This window comes from Drosophila suzukii, chromosome 3 (genome assembly GCF_043229965.1).
Source record: "Drosophila suzukii chromosome 3, CBGP_Dsuzu_IsoJpt1.0, whole genome shotgun sequence".
Taxonomy (NCBI): Eukaryota; Metazoa; Arthropoda; class Insecta; order Diptera; family Drosophilidae; genus Drosophila; species Drosophila suzukii.
In genome coordinates, this window is record NC_092082.1 from 86,515,573 (window position 1) to 86,534,058 (window position 18,486).

At 41.8% G+C, this 18,486-nt stretch overlaps 10 protein-coding genes across 12 annotated transcripts in view; 6 read left to right on the top strand and 4 right to left on the bottom strand.

Annotated features, from left to right (window-relative positions):
- Positions 1 to 2,285, bottom strand: part of cher (filamin protein cher) — a 33,442-nt gene extending 31,157 nt beyond the window's left edge. Inside the window, exon 1 of one of the 3 annotated variants that reach the window (XM_065866785.2) lies at positions 2,145 to 2,285. In XM_065866785.2, coding sequence (XP_065722857.2) covers positions 2,145 to 2,159 — 15 coding nt within the window. In that variant the 5' untranslated portion in view covers positions 2,160 to 2,285. The remainder of the gene's footprint in view (positions 1 to 2,144) is intronic. The other 2 variants (XM_036818606.3, XM_036818609.3) reach the window with 2 other exon arrangements.
- A 2,392-nt stretch (positions 2,286 to 4,677) lies between these two features.
- On the top strand, positions 4,678 to 4,993 carry LOC118877937 (uncharacterized). Its single transcript, XM_036818613.3, has one exon. The coding sequence runs from the start codon at positions 4,693 to 4,695 to the stop codon at positions 4,939 to 4,941; it is 249 nt and encodes an 82-aa protein (XP_036674508.3). The 5' UTR covers positions 4,678 to 4,692; the 3' UTR covers positions 4,942 to 4,993.
- A 1,378-nt stretch (positions 4,994 to 6,371) lies between these two features.
- Positions 6,372 to 7,283, bottom strand: LOC118877905 (chymotrypsin-2). The gene has a single exon (XM_036818432.3). It carries the CDS (start codon positions 7,248 to 7,250, stop codon positions 6,447 to 6,449), a length of 804 nt encoding a protein of 267 aa, XP_036674327.3. The 5' UTR covers positions 7,251 to 7,283; the 3' UTR covers positions 6,372 to 6,446.
- Positions 7,284 to 7,411: 128 nt separating this feature from the next.
- On the top strand, positions 7,412 to 8,650 carry LOC118877929 (chymotrypsin-2). Its single transcript, XM_036818535.3, has 2 exons — positions 7,412 to 8,169; positions 8,453 to 8,650. Exons 1-2 carry the CDS (start codon positions 7,444 to 7,446, stop codon positions 8,546 to 8,548), a joined length of 822 nt encoding a protein of 273 aa, XP_036674430.3. The 5' UTR covers positions 7,412 to 7,443; the 3' UTR covers positions 8,549 to 8,650.
- Positions 8,640 to 9,575, top strand: LOC108019319 (chymotrypsin-1). Its single transcript, XM_017087139.4, has one exon. The coding sequence runs from the start codon at positions 8,690 to 8,692 to the stop codon at positions 9,488 to 9,490; it is 801 nt and encodes a 266-aa protein (XP_016942628.4). The 5' UTR covers positions 8,640 to 8,689; the 3' UTR covers positions 9,491 to 9,575.
- Positions 9,576 to 9,923: 348 nt separating this feature from the next.
- LOC108019317 (chymotrypsin-2) lies at positions 9,924 to 11,017 on the bottom strand. Its single transcript, XM_017087138.4, has one exon. The coding sequence runs from the start codon at positions 10,973 to 10,975 to the stop codon at positions 10,109 to 10,111; it is 867 nt and encodes a 288-aa protein (XP_016942627.4). The 5' UTR covers positions 10,976 to 11,017; the 3' UTR covers positions 9,924 to 10,108.
- Positions 11,018 to 11,656: 639 nt separating this feature from the next.
- Positions 11,657 to 12,692, bottom strand: LOC108020793 (chymotrypsin-2). The gene is made up of 2 exons (XM_017089171.4): positions 11,874 to 12,692; positions 11,657 to 11,814 (listed from the first exon to the last, which is right to left on the bottom strand). The coding sequence occupies exons 1-2, from the start codon at positions 12,602 to 12,604 to the stop codon at positions 11,742 to 11,744; spliced, it is 804 nt and encodes a 267-aa protein (XP_016944660.4). The 5' UTR covers positions 12,605 to 12,692; the 3' UTR covers positions 11,657 to 11,741.
- Positions 12,693 to 13,099: 407 nt separating this feature from the next.
- On the top strand, positions 13,100 to 14,164 carry LOC108020800 (chymotrypsin-2). The gene is made up of 2 exons (XM_036818534.3): positions 13,100 to 13,923; positions 13,985 to 14,164. The coding sequence occupies exons 1-2, from the start codon at positions 13,144 to 13,146 to the stop codon at positions 14,054 to 14,056; spliced, it is 852 nt and encodes a 283-aa protein (XP_036674429.3). The 5' UTR covers positions 13,100 to 13,143; the 3' UTR covers positions 14,057 to 14,164.
- Positions 14,165 to 14,917: 753 nt separating this feature from the next.
- On the top strand, positions 14,918 to 16,303 carry LOC108020797 (chymotrypsin-2). Its single transcript, XM_017089175.4, has 2 exons — positions 14,918 to 15,154; positions 15,515 to 16,303. The coding sequence occupies exons 1-2, from the start codon at positions 14,955 to 14,957 to the stop codon at positions 16,140 to 16,142; spliced, it is 828 nt and encodes a 275-aa protein (XP_016944664.2). The 5' UTR covers positions 14,918 to 14,954; the 3' UTR covers positions 16,143 to 16,303.
- An 865-nt stretch (positions 16,304 to 17,168) lies between these two features.
- Positions 17,169 to 18,256, top strand: LOC108020795 (chymotrypsin-1). Its single transcript, XM_017089173.4, has one exon. The coding sequence runs from the start codon at positions 17,254 to 17,256 to the stop codon at positions 18,070 to 18,072; it is 819 nt and encodes a 272-aa protein (XP_016944662.4). The 5' UTR covers positions 17,169 to 17,253; the 3' UTR covers positions 18,073 to 18,256.
- Positions 18,257 to 18,486: the final 230 nt, after the last annotated feature.

An 18,486-nucleotide genomic window follows, 5' to 3' on the forward strand; every position in this document is an offset into this window, starting at 1 on the left:
AGCGGTACAAAACTTCAAAATTCTGTAATTACCACATTCTATACGGAGTTACCTGAATGAAGTTCTTCGCTATTTCTATACTCCTCTGCGGTTTTTTAAGACCTCCTGTTTGAATTGTTGCAATCGATCAGATACATGTACCACAAAGAAATTGTCTACATCTACTACTACACTACCCACATATTGTGGAAAAAAACGTGACTTTTATTACTATCTTAAATCACAATTTCTTCGTAATAATTTAGTAATATATCTACCTACCTCTACCTCTACTATCAATTGTTAATTGGTAAAATAAGTATTGACCTTAGAGACTCGTGTGCTAACAATAGAGCTACCATATTTTTAGAAAAAAGGAAATGTTATAATTGTTATAAAACTTTTCTAGTGTTTGTCCAATTGTTTTAATTTTAGGATTTTATTTACCAAACTAGTACTTTTAAAGCATTTGTATCAATATTTGATTTGCCAAAAATGGCAAGTATAAAATCCGGAAATTCTATCACCAAGACATCACTGTCGATACAGAGTTAACAAAATGAAGTTCTTCGCCGTTATTATTCTTTTCTGCGGCATTGTAGGGTTAATAGCACCCGCAGAAGGCTCGTCCGCCACTGTGACATGGGAGACTCCCACTACCACTACCTCTACTCCTCCGGTAGAACTCCCCTGTGGCCCAGCCGGACCCTGCGGACAAGCCCCTCCCCCACCCTGTGGCGCTGGAATTGCTAGCGGCAAGAAACTTTACTTCTTCTACTAAATAAATTTCAAGATACCCAGGATTAATAAAATAATAAAGAATAATAATAATAAAATAGTTCACTGCCTTATTCAAAAGTGACAACAAAACCCTAACAGATAAATTTCACAACATAATGCATTTTAAATAAATTATAGTTTTACTAAACAAATTAGTCTCTTGCTCAGTTACTTAAATGATTGGAACTTTAGAAATCGGAAAACAATTTCACTAGTTAACATCTAGTTCGCCTAATTTAGTATTTACGAAGATATTAACAGCGCAGTTGATGGGAAGATGATTTCCAGAGGCTTTCAGAACAAATTTCGTGTAGCATACTTTCTTAGTTCAAACACCTGACGGGCGTTGTAGGCTTGATTTAGGCGGCGCATGGCACTACAAATAAATCTACCATATTTGTTGACAAACAACGGAAAAGATTTTGATAAATACAATATAAATCTTATATTTAGCATTTGTGTTAACAGTTGTTATAACCAAATAAGGAGTACACAACTCCGAAATGTCAATAAAGGTATCCCGATTTTTAAAGGTATAAAAGTGTAATGTTTTAGATGCGAACTATAAGTTTTAGTAGAAAGTTAATAAAATGAAGTTAATTGCCATACTTCTGCTCCTAAGTGCTTTTGATCTAGCTGTTATTGTAGAAACGCTAACCTCAACGGAAAATGCAATGTATATAACTACTACTGAGCTTCCATGTAAAGGAGATATTGGAGGACCTGGCGCCCAAAAATTGTACTTCTTTTATTAACCGAGAAATAAATAAATTGAAGTAAAAATAAATGGAAGTCTTTGAGAATAACCTATCCCCCCTTGGGATCCCATTATTACAACTAGCCAGCTGATTTATATTATTATTCTAACAAACACTCAACTTATGGAGTTTTAGGAAGCCAGTCCTTCATCACATTCCACAAGGGAGTGCGACATTGCAACGCGGCCCATATAGAGTAAGTTCGCCTCGCTGAGGCTTCCCTTATATGGAAATAAACTTTTCGAATCGGGCCAAAAACGGCAGCTACGTGAGGCGCCACTTGCATCGCTGGGGAATTGCATGAATCAGCGTCGCCGAGCGACGCCAATGAAATGCTAAATAAATTTTCACTTCCACTTTAATTAATTTGAATTTATTTGAAACTAAAATTACACCCAACATTTACACGGCGAAGGCGCAAGTGAGCAAAATTGGCCCGCCCGTTTGACTAAAAATAAATTCACAAATATTTTGTTTTTATGAAAAGGTAATGAAAACCACATGTCCTCCATTTTCGTCGTACATAAGTATATTGTAAAATATAAACCAGCAATGGAAAATCGTGTGGGTGAAATGCAACGATCGGCGATCAGATAAGGGCCACCCCTTCCCCAATAATGGACTCACTTTTCGGGACGCCATATCGATGGGGTTTGCTGTTGAATGATCTCAAGTCGTAATACTTCAGTGGGTGCTTAATACTGATCACTTGATTGCCCGCTAATTACACAATTCCTGGCGGGGCAAGCACGTTCAAAAACACAACACTAACAAACTGGTGAGCCTTCTTTTTTTCGTAAACAAATTTCAGAATCTTTTTCGTTTTGAAAATATTTGCACGAGCTGCGCGCGTTGCTTTCGGTTTCTTTGGTACCTGTACTCGTACTGGCCGCGACAATTTCTCAACTCGACTGAGTTGTGTGCGCCTCCTTGCTCTAAGTTTTTATGCAGCCAAATGCTCGCCGCTTATTCTCAATTTCTTTATTATTATTTTCTCAGATAAATCATACAGCTGAGGATGGTCATATAGAACTGAAGATCCCCTTGAACAACTCCTCTTAGAACTTGAAGTAAAAGAACTAAATTGTAAATGCATTACGTATACGTTTTTAAATCGTTATTGGTTCTTTGGTTTGCCTTATAATACTTCCCTAAAGCCATGATTAAAGTAACTCCCAAAAAGGTGAGCTGGTGTTAAAACAAGATAGTATGAAACATTTTTGGGGTCACTTATAAATCTTTAAAAAAATCCAATAAACTTTATCTTATAATAGTTATATATATTATTATGAAAGTACTTAAGTTAAAAATATTATCCTATAATAAACAATAACACCTTTTTTTTAATGCAGTATGTTAATATGTTATAAAAATGGTATGACCTTATACTAAAACCTCATATATGAAGATGATAAATGACCATCCTCGACTGTGAAACATCTTCAATACATAATTTGTTCAATATTTATTTCGCTTCATGTTTTGTGTTGTGTTTTTGGTATTGCATGTGACGTTGACTGGACGTCGACGACGACGCCGAAGTCGACAGCACTCTTGACTCTGTTTGGCAGGTTTTTGGCGACGCTGCTATAAGGTCCCCCGATCCCCACGATCCGCACCCACCGTATACCCCCCGAAAACCCCCTGTAACTCATCGCCAATGTGATTTTCGACGCGCAGCTGATTTTGTTGTCATTCTATTCATAGAACTGGTTGTGGTCATTTGTGTGTTATTTTTTGCAAATATCTCTGTTGCTGGCCACAATTGAAAGTGCCTCCTGCGAAAATGATTCGTTTTTGGCCATCGCTGGCGGTCGCCCCAAGTGCATTCCGCGTTCCGTGTTCCCCCGCCAGTTGACTCACGATTCGCGAATAAAATATGCTAAATCGGGGGACCGTAGAACCCATAAAACTCTTAAATCAAAAGCATATGTACGTATATTATATGTTTGTGCGGCTTGTTTAGTCTTTCGGGATGACTAACTCGCTCCGGCCAAATCAGCTGTCATAAATTCCTTAAATTTATTTAGCTTGGGGCGAAAGACCCTCTATGTTTATGTATGTTTCTAGATAAAACTCAGCGAGAGCACGCTACAAATATCGTAAATTTTATTTTGATTATATGATTTCATAGCTCTAATGATGCCATAAAATCTAGAGTTAGGTATTTAAGAAATGTATGGTGATTTTCTTTAATATTTTATTTGAATCGATATCTTTTAACCTTTATTTAATTATTCCCTAAGTGCTGAACGATCAGTAAAAAAAATTATTTTAGTGCTTAATATTAAATTAATGTTAACCACAACTACATTTTTGTATCACACCACATTTTCAAATTAATAATATTTAAAAAAAAAACATAAAATATTTTTGTTGTAATCACAGTCTCGTGACTAATGACAACAAAAAAACATTGTTTTGATAAGAATGTGTTTTTTTAAAAGTTGTGTTGTGATAAATTTAAATTATGCCGAAGTTGTAGTCATTTTTGTAGTCATTGCAAACAGAAAAACCGGTTTTGTTTATCTTAAGAACAAAAATACACAGTTCCGACAGACTTAACTTGATAGGCTTATTGTTCTTATAAGTACACTAGTTTTGGTGCCTCATTCATCGAAATTCTCTAGTGAAATTCCCTTTATTTAATTAACCAATTCATTTAGTTGCTGCTTATGGACGCGAAGCGCGTGTACTTTTAAACAAATTTTATTTGTATTGGTTATCATTATTCATGGTACTTGAGTTTATCCAACAGCTGCTTCGGTTGTTAATATTTTTGGTTGCGCATACGCCCCGTTGCCGACAAGTAATTTCACGTGCCAATGCTCTTTCTAAGATTTTCTCTCCGAAAATAAATGAAATACAATTAACAACAGAACAGCGGGGATCCGAAGAGAATTTAGCATAAAAATGTATTGGATAAAATTTGTATAGGTGTTTCCATATTTTCTAAATTTTAAAAGAACTTGACACACAACAGCTGTCGATAAATTTCGCAATATAATATTAAAAATAAATATTTGCCAGAGAATGATGGCATTTAAATAAATATATTATTAGAGCAACTGTTTTTTATAAAAGTTTTTTAACAATTGAAAGCAAATAAGGGGCAAAGTATAAATTTGACAAATTGGTATCAAATATTTATCAGTTTGTGTTGAAATCTGCAGAGATGAGGTTCCTAACGATCATTGCAATTATTTGTGCTCTGGCAGTCCGTGTTCTTTGCGAAGGCCAAGCAACGACATCATCTGGATATTATTGGGATCCGAATTCTTCCTTTTCAACTACTTCGTATCCTTACCGGGCGGATACTACTACACCTGTACCCAACACTTTGTCACCGCCATGTGAGGAAAAGATCCAAGGACCTTGCGGCAAGCTTCCCAAGGGTGCCCAGAAGATGTACTTCTTCTATTGAAATCGTTCAAATTTTGTCACCCCATCTTCAATAAATGATTTGGAAAAACTAATTGCCCACTCCCCTTAAGTAATCCCCGAAAATAACGCAGGTGCGCCAGAGCCCATCGAGGCTATATAAAGATCAGAGGCGGGGTTAACATCTGGTGCCCGACAGATAAATGCACTTCACGTTCTCACAGCTAAACATTTAATGGCTCTTTCGCTGGGATCCAGCAAAAAGAGACCTTTCATCGCCGGCATATATCACAAAATGGCAACGCCTTGTACGCAATATTTCACCCAGAAATTCACATAACATGAAATATTCCGAATCTATTATATTTTCGCATATGTATATAATATTTTCTTTAATGTGTAGTGGGCCGTACACTTTTGGCCGTATTATTCATCACTCATTGTAGATATGTCGTAAATATTTCACCGCGCATTTGCCTTTATTGGAGACATTATTTCACATACTTTGGCATTTTCACTTGTTTTCTAACAATTTCCCCACGATAATGCACAAGTTGCGAAATTTCACTTGCTATATTTTCGTGTATATATAGAAATATGGGCGACACACGCGTCTACATATAGTTCACGGATTGCGTATACGCCGCGTATTCCAAAAGAAATTTCGAGACTCGCACCGCACACGTCCAAGTCAATGCAGCAACTGAAAATCTTTTCGAAAATGCCAAGATACAACCCACAACTGAGTGTTTTTCCCGCTTTTCATTTTTTTTTGTTTGTAGCTGAATGGCGAGCGCCGAATGAAATATTTTCAGAATTTCCATGCGCCGTGAGCGATTTCTTTCGACATCTTTCTCACATCTGAAAAAACATGACTAAGACCACGGCTGTCTGGGTCTACCTGCCTTCAATTAGATCAGCGCTACACGTGTGGCCAGTGGGACACTTTTGTGTCTTCGGCATAAATCACAAATCAGAAATCCTATAGATGCGGTGGGATGAATCAGTCGGACATTCCGGCAGTCTGTCTGCACAGCCTTCTGGCCGAGGGCCAAGAATTTCTTTTGCCTCCAGCAGCATCCAAATTACCCACAGTCTGTAATCAGTAAAGAATATCATATAAATTTAGTCAAACAAGTATGGTTTTTAGGGGCAAAGTTTAGAAAATTGGTAAGTATTCCCAGAATTGTTAAGGTTTTATGGGAGCAATATACATATACCTTTTATATTTTCCTAGAAATTTTTGACAGCGTTTATTTAGTATTCTTAGACAAATGAGCGCCCATTATGTTAGATAGATAAAATGTGAATTTCGATTTATAAAAATGTTTCTTTGACTGTACCAGCAATCTTTGCGCAAAACTATATTAGTATCTTATGCCAGGCTACAAAACATTTTACGTATTTCATTCGAACGTTTTGTGTATTTAATGATATTTAAATAGTTAATATAGGAGACCATTCTTAGCACACTTGTAATTGTTGGATTGTTAAATGATTTCTACTTTTTAGGACAGACATTTTCTGAGAGTGTTTAAATGTATTTATTTAGCCATTTATTGTCTGCTGATTGACCTGCGTACACCTGCCATTTCCGCTCATCGTTTGCCGCATCCAGTCGTAGTAGTACATGACATCCATGAATACATCCGGAACCCCCTGTGCACAGGGTACGAAAAAATTGAGTATGCCCACGAGGGTGCTCTGGTGAACCAGAGGTCCTCCAGAGTCCCCATGGCAGGCTCCAATGTTGGCCTGCCGGTAGGCACATAGGTGGCAGGGACCCAGTTCCAGATCATCGTAGCCGGAGAGTAGGGATGCGCAGGCAAGGCTGCTGAGATGTTGTTGCTGGACTCGCTGCAACTGGGAGGGTAGACTTCCCGCCGCTGACTGGGATCCCCAACCAGTGAAGACCAGTTCCGAAGTTCCTCGGGGAAAGGAAGATTTTGGAAGCTTAACCGCCTGAGTCAAGGCATTAAAAACCACACTTTCGTTTAATTTCAGCAAGCCTATGTCATTATGATACTTGGGACTGTCGTAGTTGCAGTGCAGGTAGATAGCTTCCGGATAATACAGCGCCCCTGGTTGCGCATAGCGAACTGTTCCAGTGGCCACTTGGAGTCTGCTGGCTGGATAACCCTTGACACAATGACCGGCAGTTAGGATCCAGCGATCCGAAATGATGGCGCCACCGCACAAGTGACTGCCCAAAAGTGTTTGCAGCGACACCTGGTATGGGGCATCTCCCTCCGCCGCATTCTGTCCACCCACTATAAAGTGCTCCTCAGCCAAGAGATCTTTAAATAGTATACAACACAGGAAAATATAAAGAAGGCACCGTGCAAACGCCATGGCTGAAATGCAATCGCAGACTGAACTAGTTTGGTTTTACCTTTTCGATTTTGATTGGCTTGGCCAAAGGTTCCAACAATCGAGGCGAACCATAAACTGATTTTTTTATCTGGTTCCGATAAATGGTCAAGAAAGGCAGTTATTCGGTTTACTTAGTTTGGAACTTTATTAGCTGACCAGGCCCAGAACCAAGATGTCGACAGTCTGTTTGCTTGTAATACTGGGACTTGCAGGACTTTCCTCCATCTCAGCCATACGAATCAAAGGAAACTCCACTGCAGCCGGGGTTTTCAAGGATCAACGGATCATTGGAGGGCAGGTGGCTGAAGAGGGATTCGCTCCCTATCAGATATCCCTGCAGGGCATCTCAGGAGCCCATTCTTGTGGTGGTGCCATAATAGCCGAGAAATTCGTCCTTACAGCCGCCCACTGTGTGGTGAATGCCAATATCCAATGGCTAGTGGTAGTTACAGGTACCAATAAGTACAATCAACCGGGAGGCAGATATTTCCTAGAAGCCATCCATATCCACTGCAACTACGATAATCCCTCGATGCACAATGATATTGCCATGTTGCAATTAATAGAGCCAATTGTGTGGAACGAACGCACCCAACCGATTCCCTTGCCCAAGGTGCCCATGCGGCCGGGTGACGAGGTGATCCTCACCGGTTGGGGATCCACGGTGCTCTGGGGCAGCAGTCCCATCGATCTGCAGGTTGTATACCTTCAATACGTTCCGCACCAGGAGTGCCTGGAGTTGCTGAGCTACGATCCGGACTGCGATGTGGGCCACATCTGCACCTTTTCGCGTCAGGGAGAGGGAGCCTGCCATGGAGACTCCGGTGGTCCTCTGGTCAGCAATGGTTACCTAGTGGGACTGGTCAACTGGGGATGGCCCTGCGCAACTGGTCTTCCGGTAAGTTATCTTCATTATTTTTACTCTTCTAGCCTTTAAACATAACTTGATATATTATCAAGATCGAAATTCCATATTCTTGGAAGTATAGTCACTCGAAGTAATCTTATTTTTTAGAATTTCTTAAGTAGTAAAATAATCAAATAATGATTCAGCAGATTTGTATAATTCCGAACACCTACAATTATTAACCAACAGAAAAATAAGACTTATCATCGTTAGAGAAAGGCCAAACAACAAATACCATAGTTTTTTTCCACCTAAACCTATACATACTTTTCAGGACGTCCATGCTGGTATATCATATTATTACGATTGGATACGCAAGGTTATGAGTGGCAATACGAAATGCACTGGCTTCAGCTCTACGGAGGGCTAAAGTTTCCATAAAGTCCATAAAATTGCCCAGTTTATAAGGCCACGATAAATTGACTCTCGATAAGACCGGGCTAGTTAATAATAAAGTTCTGATAGCGATCAAGTTGACTTTTAGTGTTCAGTACGTGGCCAAACCTTCGAGATGCAACTGCTTTGCCTAAACCTTTTCCTCCTCCTGCTTCTGCAGCCCCCGAACTTCTGCCAATCGAAGCGCTTGTTTGGACCCCATTCCACGGAATTATCGGGTAGGATTAAGGGTGGCGAGGAGGCTGAGATTGGATTTGCTCCATATCAGGTTTCCCTGCAACGCACAGTGGGTTCCCATAACTGTGGTGGTGCCATACTTAACGAAAAATGGATCATCACCGCCGGTCACTGTGTGGAGAACTTTACTCCCGCCCTGGTCAACGTGATCACGGGCACGAATAAATGGGCAGAGCCGGGAGGCATCTACTACACCGAAGAGATCCACATGCACTGTATGTACGATCAGCCCTATATGCATAACGACATCGCCCTGGTGAAGCTCACCCAGAATATCACCTTTAACGAGCTGACCCAACCCATCGATCTGCCCAATAGACCGGTGCGTTCCGGCGACGAGATTGTCCTAACGGGTTGGGGCGCCGAGGAGGCCTACGGTGGATCGGTAGAGAACTTGCAGAAGTTGACCCTGGGCTTTGTTCCTCTGGACGAATGCTACGATATCTTTAACCAAACCAGCAGCATGGGTGTGGGTCACATCTGCACCTTTTCGCGTGAGGGCGAGGGATCTTGTCACTGCGATTCCGGTGGTCCGCTGGTCAGCAATGGCCACCTGGTGGGCGTGGTCAACTGGGGAAGACCCTGCGGTGTGGGATTCCCCGATGTCCAGGCCAATGTGTACTACTACTTGGACTGGATTCGCAGTAAGATCAGTGGCAACGACAGGTGCTACTACTAAATGATTTACTGCCTAGAAAAACGATCAATTTGCTGAAATGGTTAATTTTCATTAAACAGAAGAAAATAAAGAAAATCAAGGAAAACTTTGTCTATTAATATGAGGGGACTTCAAAAATACGTAATTAGTAGGTATATTTGAATAAGGCGATGTTGTTATTATATCGCAAAAGAAATAGAATTGTTTTAGAATTTGGGAGTTATTTAATGGAATTGTAACTTTATGATTCTTGCTCTTACTTCGTTGATTCCGCCTGGAAAATATTATAACTTGGGAAAAAACTATTCCCAATTTTATGATAACATCCTTTTAAGAAACGCAGTACTGTCGATAACAAATTGTATAGTTATGATAACAGTTAGATAACAGTAATAAAAATTGTTTGGGTTTCGGTGATTCAAATCGCCTGTTACCTAGGTAGCAAAACTATACGTTCTTTCTTAATCTTAAATTTTACGATCTGCTCTCGACTTTTATTCGGCAATAAAATGTACATTTTAAATAAAGCCACTTAGTGAGAAATTTTTGTTTAACACCTACAATGGTTAGCCTTTTTTGGGAGGGGCAGATGGCCAAGTAACTTACTCGAAGGAAGCCATTGAGAACTCCTTTTTAAAATCACAGGCTGGGGTAGTTACTGGCGTAGCAGTGGCAGGTGCTGCAACCCAAAATAATTTTCCTGATCCAATCCAGATAATAATACACGTTGGCATGGCTGTCCGGTTGGCCGACGGCGCAGGGATAGCCCCAGTTGACCAGGCCATAGAGGATTCCTTCGAAGGTTAGTGGACCGCCGGAGTCGCCGTGGCAAGCTCCCTGTCCTCCGGTAGTCAGGGTGCAAACGTGGCAGGGTCCGTTCATCGGATCGTTGTTCATTATCGCCTGGCAGGTTGGGTAGTCCACATGCGTGAGATAGGCCTTCTGCAGCACATCGGGTGTATCGCCCCACAGTTCCGTGGATCCCCAGCCCGTCAAGAGCAACTGGGAACCATTGGCCAGCGGTGCAGTGGGCAGCTGCGCCGGTTGAGTGTACTCATTGAACTTGATCGTATCGTTCAGCCGGATCACAGCAATATCGTTGTAGTACGAAGGACTATTGTAGTTGCAGTGTATCCAATGCTCCTCCACAAAGTACAGGGCATCCGGCTGGGCCCAACGCACAGTTCCCGTGGCCACTCTTAGGTAAGTTGGGTTATAACCATAGACACAGTGGGCCGCCGTCAGGACATGGCGTTCGTCGATGATACATCCACCGCAGAGGTGACCGCCGTACATTCCCTGCAGCGATATCTGGTACTTGGCCTCGCCCAGTTCCGCATCCTCGCCATCGATCACGCGATTCTGAAAGTTCAATCCTCCCGACTTGGAAATCCACGCCAGCTGCTCATCACTAAGTTGCGCCGATCGAATGGCATTACTGGGATTATATCCACTGCAGACCAGAAGGATAACAAGGATCCCAAAAAGACCCGGTTGAACCGCCATTATCGTGAGTGCTCGAGTTTCAATGCGCCAATTAAACCTGCATATGGGTCGTGATTTTGCTTTTATACTCGAACAAATCGGTGTTTTATCGTAAGTCTTTCGCTTTTATCGTAAATCGGAATCGATGTTCAAACAAGTTGTATCTATGCCATAAAGTCGAGAATCGTATAAAGATATAGACGCACACTGATTATGATTTTGTGATGGGGCAATCAATGTCAGCGCCGTCATGGGATAAGAACATTACCTGAAAATGGTCATTCCCTGGACATTGCCATTGGAAAATATTAAAAGCGAGGGCTGAATTTTTTAGTTAAATGGATAAAAATTTCTTAAATCAAAATATATGTATATTTTTAGGAAGAAAAGGAATCAAGACCCATGTTTGCCTAAAAACATATGTGGCCGGTTTTGTAAGGCGCAACAATTATCCCATTTAGTCCATTATTCCAAAAGTTAAATTCGACAAAGATTAGCAAAAATAATATTTAAATTTCAAAATGTTAAAAAGAATACTTTTTACTTAATACAAACTGTTACAGTACTGACAAATTTCCATTTTAAATTTCGTCAGCCCTAGCCATTATACCATTATCTCATATCATAATGTGTTAGCAAACAGAGCCATAAAAACATGGGTAATCACCCATTTAAAAGCAGCTTATGGCCAAATGAGTAAGTGGAAAATGTTATAAGCGTTTTTTTATCAATAAATATATTTCACATGTCAATACACATTTTAAAAATCCATCTCCTTTGATCTCTTTCAGTTAACACGATTTTTGCATCCCGTGCGAGTTCTTCTGATCCATTCCTGGTAGTAGATAGTGTTGGCATACCTAAAACGGATAAGAAAATGGATTAGTTCTTTTTAAAAAGTTCTAGAACTCGAACTTACATATCTGGCATGCCCACGCCGCAGGCTCTTCCCCAGTTAACCAGTCCCACCAGCTTTCCCTCCCACATCAGAGGACCTCCAGAATCCCCTGAGCAGGCTCCCTCGCCTTCCCGCGTAAAGGTGCAGATGTGACCGATGTCGATGCCGTTGTGGTAGTCCCACCTCTCCCGGCATTCCTCGTGGGCTATGATGGTCAGGTTGATGGTCTGCAAGTGCTGCACCGTGGGAAAACTACTTTCCGGAGCACCCCATCCTGTCAAGGTGACAATGGAACCCGCCGGCGGCTGCTCTCTGCTCAGCTCAACAATCTGGGTGCGATCATTGAATACAATCGATTCGTTGACATGGATCAATGCTATGTCATTGTTATAGACGTAGGGCACATCGTACAGACAGTGGACCAGAGCCTCATCCGGAAAAAGAGTTTGTCCCGGAACCAGTCGATCATTCGTGCCCACGATAATCCTCAAATCCTCAATGCTAAAGTCCAGTGCACAATGACCTGCGGTTAGGATCCATTCTTTATTGAGGATGACGCCGCTGCAGATGTGGGTTCTCCAGGTGGTCTGAATGGATACCTGATAAGGAGCCACCCCGTCAGCCGCCTCCTGGCCACCCACAATTCGATTGTCGGACAGTTTATGATCCAAACGCTTGCTGCGCGTGACGTCAATGGAAGTGCCCAGCAGAAGTAGCCAAATTACCCAAATCAGAGACATACGGACAGCCATCACCACAAAATTAACTCCGGAGACGAGGGACAATTCCCGGACAGCGCGAATTAATGACTAGCAATGGAAAATTGTATGACCCAACTGGGCGTTTTTATATGGATTCCATATAAACACATAATATCGCACCTAGTTTGGGTTTTTTGTCGCGACCAACTGACCACTGGCCAGCAAATCTTTATGACCACCAACGGTCGGGTATCTTTACGGCTTTAAGGATAAAACCCAATCGGTATAGGCGGAACGTTCAATTGGACCCGTAGGACTATAAAATAATGGACTGGTGTGACACGGCAAATCTCGGCGCTCTATAAATGCACCGGTCGAAGTTGCTGGTCAGCTCACAATGCCCACGGCTGCAAGCCAATATGTATGATGTGTATGGATCCATTATCGCCCCTGTCCAGTCCCATAAATGCCATATTATCCAAAACTTGACCATTCGCTGCGATAAGATCCGCCATATGAAGTGTAATTTTAAGGTGGTCCGTTGGTGGGGTTTTAGTTTCGATTGTACCGTGCATATTATACCTTATACCATGGGAACCAGGTGGAACTTGACGGAACTGCTGGCCCTGATACTTCTGGCAACTCTTCAGAAGCCCACGGAGGCCATGAGGATGCGAGGGGAACCGCTTCCGGGCTTGGCCAATATCAATAAGCATCGCTCGAGCGAAGTTGTCCCTGAAGGTCGCGTGGCAGGGGGCACCACCGCCACCGAGGGGAAATGGCCCTGGATTACGACCATCCAGAATGTATACTCGTATCACCTGTGCGGTGGCATGATCATCGACAAGGAATGGGTGCTCACAGCGGCCAGCTGCGTGGCGGGCCTGAGAGCCAGGAACCTACTAGTGGTCACCGGAACCTCCGATTGGTGGGATCTGTATGCCGCCTACTATACCGTGGACCAGATCCATGTCCACTGCAACTTTGATAAGCCTCTGTATCACAATGATATAGCCCTTTTGCATCTGTCATCCCCAATTGAGTTCAATGATGTGACTACGAATATAACCCTGGCGGATATTGATGAGTTGCAGGAGGGCGATAAGTTGACCTTTGCCGGCTGGGGCAGCACAGAGGCCATGGGCACCTATGGGCGGTATCTGCAGGAGGCCTCGGGAACCTATCTTCCCGTAGAACCGTGCCAGGAGAAGCTGCAAAACTATGATGATGTGGATCTGGGTCATGTGTGCGTCCAAATGGAGGCTGGCAAGGGCGCTTGTCATGGCGACACCGGCGGTCCACTCATCGATGAACAGCAGCGCCTGGTGGGGATCGGCAATTGGGGCGTGCCATGTGGTCGTGGCTATCCGGTGAGTTTTCGACCCATATCTGGGAGTACAATATGTATTTATTACCCTCTATTTCCATTAGGATGTGTATGCGCGAGCCGCCTTCTACAACGATTGGATCCGCACCACCATGAACGGGTGTACAATCGCCTAGACATTGGACACCTCTTATCTGTGCACTGAGGGAAAAGGCACTTTTCAAACCGACAGTGGATTTTTTTGATATGTATATCGAAAATAAATATAAAACATGATTTGTTAAGTTGGCAATGAATTCTTATTATCAAAAAGACCGATTACATTTGATTTATTAAATTGGCAAGGCATATATTCATTATATACTGACTACCTTGGGTTCAACATAATATGTGTGGCACTTCCAACATTTTAGGGCGTGAAGATTTAAATCTTCCCATTTTTTTGATAGTGTTATTTGAATACATTACACTATTCTAAATGGAAAAAATAATAATAATTAAAGGTATAAATGATAACTTTTTGATTGGCCTAAAAGATACTTTTAGAGCTTTTACCGGTTTGAAATAGTTTCGTTTATAGTGATAAATTCAATTTACAAAACTTTTCAACAATTAAACCTTTCTCAAACCTTTTTTTGTATAAATCGATTTGATGGAAATTTTATTAGTTATTAGATACGTTCCATTATCTTGAATCTGTTTAAATCGAAGTCAACCTGAGTGTAACCACAACTGGAATAGCAGAACAACTATTATGATAAGCTTGTTGATAACCTGAACGATAGAGACCCAACACACATTATAAATATTTGGTTATTAAGTTTTTTTCAAGTGTAGGCACAGGTACTCATGATTTGTGTTGGTGATTTAATAAAAATTATGGGATTTTTACGAGGGGAGAGTTTTTGGTTTTTTGCTCAGGCTGACCATGATTGAGATTGCACAACCTTTATGGCAGATCATTAATATCACGCCAGCTATCTTATATCGTATATTGAATATCGTATATCGAAGGTTAGTTGATTTTCAGCTGCAATTTCGTGCAATTAGTCCAACTTTAGCTGTTCGTCAAAGATGTCTTTCCAAATCAGAACGGTCTCCTTGGTCGTCCTCGTCCTGCTGGCGATATCCTTTTCGGAGGCTAGTCTTCGTCGTCGCGCTGTTTCCTCAGACTCTGCTCCTTCCGCGGAGAAGTTTAGCTCCAGAATTATTGGAGGAGAAGTATCCGATGTCCTGGCGGCTCCCTATCTAGTCTCGCTGCAAAACGGCTATGGGTATTGACTTTTAAAGAATTATATCTAAAGATAGTGCTGTAACTCTCATGATTTTCTGATATTTTTTTTAATACATTAACTAAGACTATAGGTAAAAGCGTTCCTTTTCTAAATATGTTAATTTATAACATTACGTCCTTTTCGAGTTTTAAGGACAAGGAAGTAAATGAATTGTGATTTGATTTCTAACATTTTTCTAAAAATGTTAAGTTCTTGTTTTTGTTTTCGATTTTTTAAGCATATAATTTTATTTTGACAGAGAATTTTAACAGTAGTTTTTTCCTTACCATTTTAGGTATGGTCGATACTTATAAAAATTATTATTCGCATTTCTATCATATTCTATGTAACCTCTTTCAGCAACCACTTTTGTGGCGGTGCCATCATCGCAAATCAGTGGGTGGTGACCGCAGCAAGTTGCCTGGGTGGTTTGCGTAAGAACAATGTGAAGGTGGTCACCACTACCTACAACAACTGGGGGTCGGCTGGCTGGGAATACTCCGTGGAAGATATCATCCTTCACTGCAACTTCGATAAACCGATGTACCACAATGACATTGCCTTGATCAAGACCCATGCGCTTTTCGATTACGATGATGTGACGCAGAATATCACCACCGCTCAGTTGCAGGATTTAACGGAGGGCGAGACGCTGACCATGTACGGATATGGAGCAACGGATGTCAGTTTTGATTTGTCGTGGGAGCTGCACCAACTGGATGTGACCTATGTATCGCCGGAGAAGTGCAACTCCACCTACGGCGGTACTCAAGATCTGGATCTGGGTCACCTGTGTGCCGTGGGAAAGGTGGGAGCCGGAGCCTGTCATGGGGATGCCGGAGGACCTCTTGTGGACAGTCGAGGTCGCCTGGTGGGCGTTGGTAATTGGGGCGTGCCCTGCGCCTACGGATTCCCCGATGTCTTTGCCCGCATAAGCTTCTACGACAGCTGGATTACATCCACGATCAACGGTTGTGCTATTTCCTAATCAATAAATTTGGATAAAACTTGTGGTACGTCTTTATCTATCAGATATGGTGAGACAGACTTTTCCAAAGAGAAAACTCCTAAAGATACTACACACATTTTCGATCTAGTATCTGTATTTTTGAATCAATAAAAAAGAGTAATATGTGTGGTCGCTTCTGATGTATTAGTTGTTTTGCCCTATACTTTTCCAAAAAAAAGTGGCTACAATTTATCTTTCATGTTTCCTAAGATAATTCTTAAAATTATGTCAGAGTCCAAAAACCGCTATTTAGGCATTAAATTGCTGGTAAGAGATTAAATTGAAGTCTTGATAATCCCTAGACCAGACGTCTGCATGTTGTTGTAATTTTTGTGTGATAAGTGTATTGTCAAAGTTTCATTGAAGCCATAAAATCCATTGGTTTTTCAGAAAGAATAGAATACTCTACATAAGTAGTATATTTCCCTGCCCTTAGACTCCCAATCATGTTGTATTAATATTTATCAGGGTTTGATAAATGTTCTCATATACATTGGATATTTAATTTACACCCTTATCTAAATTATTTTTTAATGAGTCGATTAATTCTCTTTGTGATTGTCCTATCTAGAAAGTTATATATTTCTTCAGAACTTGATTACCCTAAGGGTATGCCAACTTCTGTATCTTTAAGGGGCCTTCAATCATTTCCCAATTATTTCAGCTGAGTTTCGAGTAAAGTTCCATTCGATTACGGCCCTATCAAGCGACATCGTCTGAAGATCTCCCTAGTACAATTCCAACCACGAACAAAGTCCGTAACCATTGCGTATGAGTAATCTTATTGTGGTCGTGTGCTAGTTGTCTATCACTCACAGTCCAAATGGTAGTAGAATTCCCCCCCTATCAGGCACCATATATTGGCTATGGTAATTGTCATTATCAAAGCTTCCCCCAAAACTAAGTCGCTTATCGCAAAAAACATATTCGAAAGAAACTCTCGGCGCGATAAGGAGAATTCGCATAGACCCCGGGGCTATAAAAACGATTGCGGTGCCGAAAAGTGTGCAAACAGTTTACAGAAGTTGAAGAAAACGCAGCACCCAGAAATATTAAATATATAAAACAAGAAAGAGATAACTATAGCAACATGAAGTTCCTAGTAGTGATTAGTGTTTTGGTGATCCTGACGCAGTGTTCGGCGAAAAACATTAAGATCCCCCTTCGTCATCAGTTAAATCATCATTTGGGTTACGTTAAACCCGAGACCCGTGTGGTTGGTGGCGTGGATTCCCCCACTGGATTCGCTCCCTACCAGGTGTCCATTATGAACACCTTTGGCGAGCATGTCTGCGGTGGCAGTATAATTAATGAAGAGTGGGTCCTCACCGCCGCCCATTGCATGGAATGGCCCATTCAGTATCTGAAGGTCATCACCGGCACCCTGGACTTCACGAACCCTGGAGCGGAGTACTTGGTGGATAAATCGAAGGTCCATTGCAGTCACGACAAGCCGGCCTATCACAATGACATTGCCCTGATTCACACGGCCAAACCCATTGTTTTTGATGCACTAACTCAACCGATCCGGCTGGCCAGAAAGGGTAGTCTGCCCAAGGCGGGGGATAAGCTAACACTGACCGGATGGGGCAGTACCAAGACCTGGGGAAGGTATTCCACCCAGCTGCAGAAGATCGAATTGAACTACATAGAGCACGATACCTGCGAGTCCAGCGTGCGAAATGCCAACTGGCTGGGCGAGGGACACGTGTGCACCTTCACCCACGAGGGCGAGGGATCCTGTCATGGCGATTCCGGCGGTCCCCTGGTAGATGCCAACCAAACCCTCGTCGGAGTAGTCAACTGGGGCGAAGCCTGCGCCATTGGCTATCCGGATGTATTCGGTTCGGTGGCCTACTACCACGATTGGATCGAGGAGATGATGACCGATGCGGGAACCGCCTGTTAAAAGTCCAAAAGTCACCCGAGGGGGTACAATCGCCAAAAAACCGAACAAAAATAGCACCTGCCATATAATGGCTCCTGGCTATTGAACAAATTAGCTCGTAAATTTTATCACTCAGGTATCATAGATATCATAAATTATTTATGAACAAATAAATGTGCAATTACGCTTCACTTTTAAGTTAAAACTCTTTTATGACTTGCTTTTTACTTAACTAGACTATTATTTTGACTTTTTCTTAAAAGGAATAGCAATCTTTGAGGCTCTCTCCAAAAGAAATCCCCCACTTTAAGGTGTCTAGATAATTCCACATGCCAGTCATTCTTACGATCAATCATGATATTTCTATTCGCAGAACTGAGTCAGAAAACAAGTAAGCGCCAGTTCGGAAGAAGTGGGCTATCAGGAAGTATTGGT

Coding starts and splice junctions, on each gene's coding strand:
- LOC118877937 (XM_036818613.3), top strand. CDS start 4,693: ATGAGGTTCCTAACGATCATTGCAATTATTTGTGCTCTGGCAGTCCGT.
- LOC108020795 (XM_017089173.4), top strand. CDS start 17,254: ATGAAGTTCCTAGTAGTGATTAGTGTTTTGGTGATCCTGACGCAGTGT.
- LOC108019317 (XM_017087138.4), bottom strand. CDS start 10,975: ATGGCGGTTCAACCGGGTCTTTTTGGGATCCTTGTTATCCTTCTGGTC.
- LOC108020797 (XM_017089175.4), top strand. CDS start 14,955: ATGTCTTTCCAAATCAGAACGGTCTCCTTGGTCGTCCTCGTCCTGCTG. Junction 15,155..15,514: donor TCGCTGCAAAACGGCTATGG/GTATTGACTTTT, acceptor AACCTCTTTCAG/CAACCACTTTTGTGGCGGTG.
- LOC118877929 (XM_036818535.3), top strand. CDS start 7,444: ATGTCGACAGTCTGTTTGCTTGTAATACTGGGACTTGCAGGACTTTCC. Junction 8,170..8,452: donor CCTGCGCAACTGGTCTTCCG/GTAAGTTATCTT, acceptor CATACTTTTCAG/GACGTCCATGCTGGTATATC.
- LOC108020800 (XM_036818534.3), top strand. CDS start 13,144: ATGGGAACCAGGTGGAACTTGACGGAACTGCTGGCCCTGATACTTCTG. Junction 13,924..13,984: donor CATGTGGTCGTGGCTATCCG/GTGAGTTTTCGA, acceptor TATTTCCATTAG/GATGTGTATGCGCGAGCCGC.
- LOC118877905 (XM_036818432.3), bottom strand. CDS start 7,250: ATGGCGTTTGCACGGTGCCTTCTTTATATTTTCCTGTGTTGTATACTA.
- LOC108019319 (XM_017087139.4), top strand. CDS start 8,690: ATGCAACTGCTTTGCCTAAACCTTTTCCTCCTCCTGCTTCTGCAGCCC.
- LOC108020793 (XM_017089171.4), bottom strand. CDS start 12,604: ATGGCTGTCCGTATGTCTCTGATTTGGGTAATTTGGCTACTTCTGCTG. Junction 11,815..11,873: donor GGCGTGGGCATGCCAGATAT/GTAAGTTCGAGT, acceptor TATCCGTTTTAG/GTATGCCAACACTATCTACT.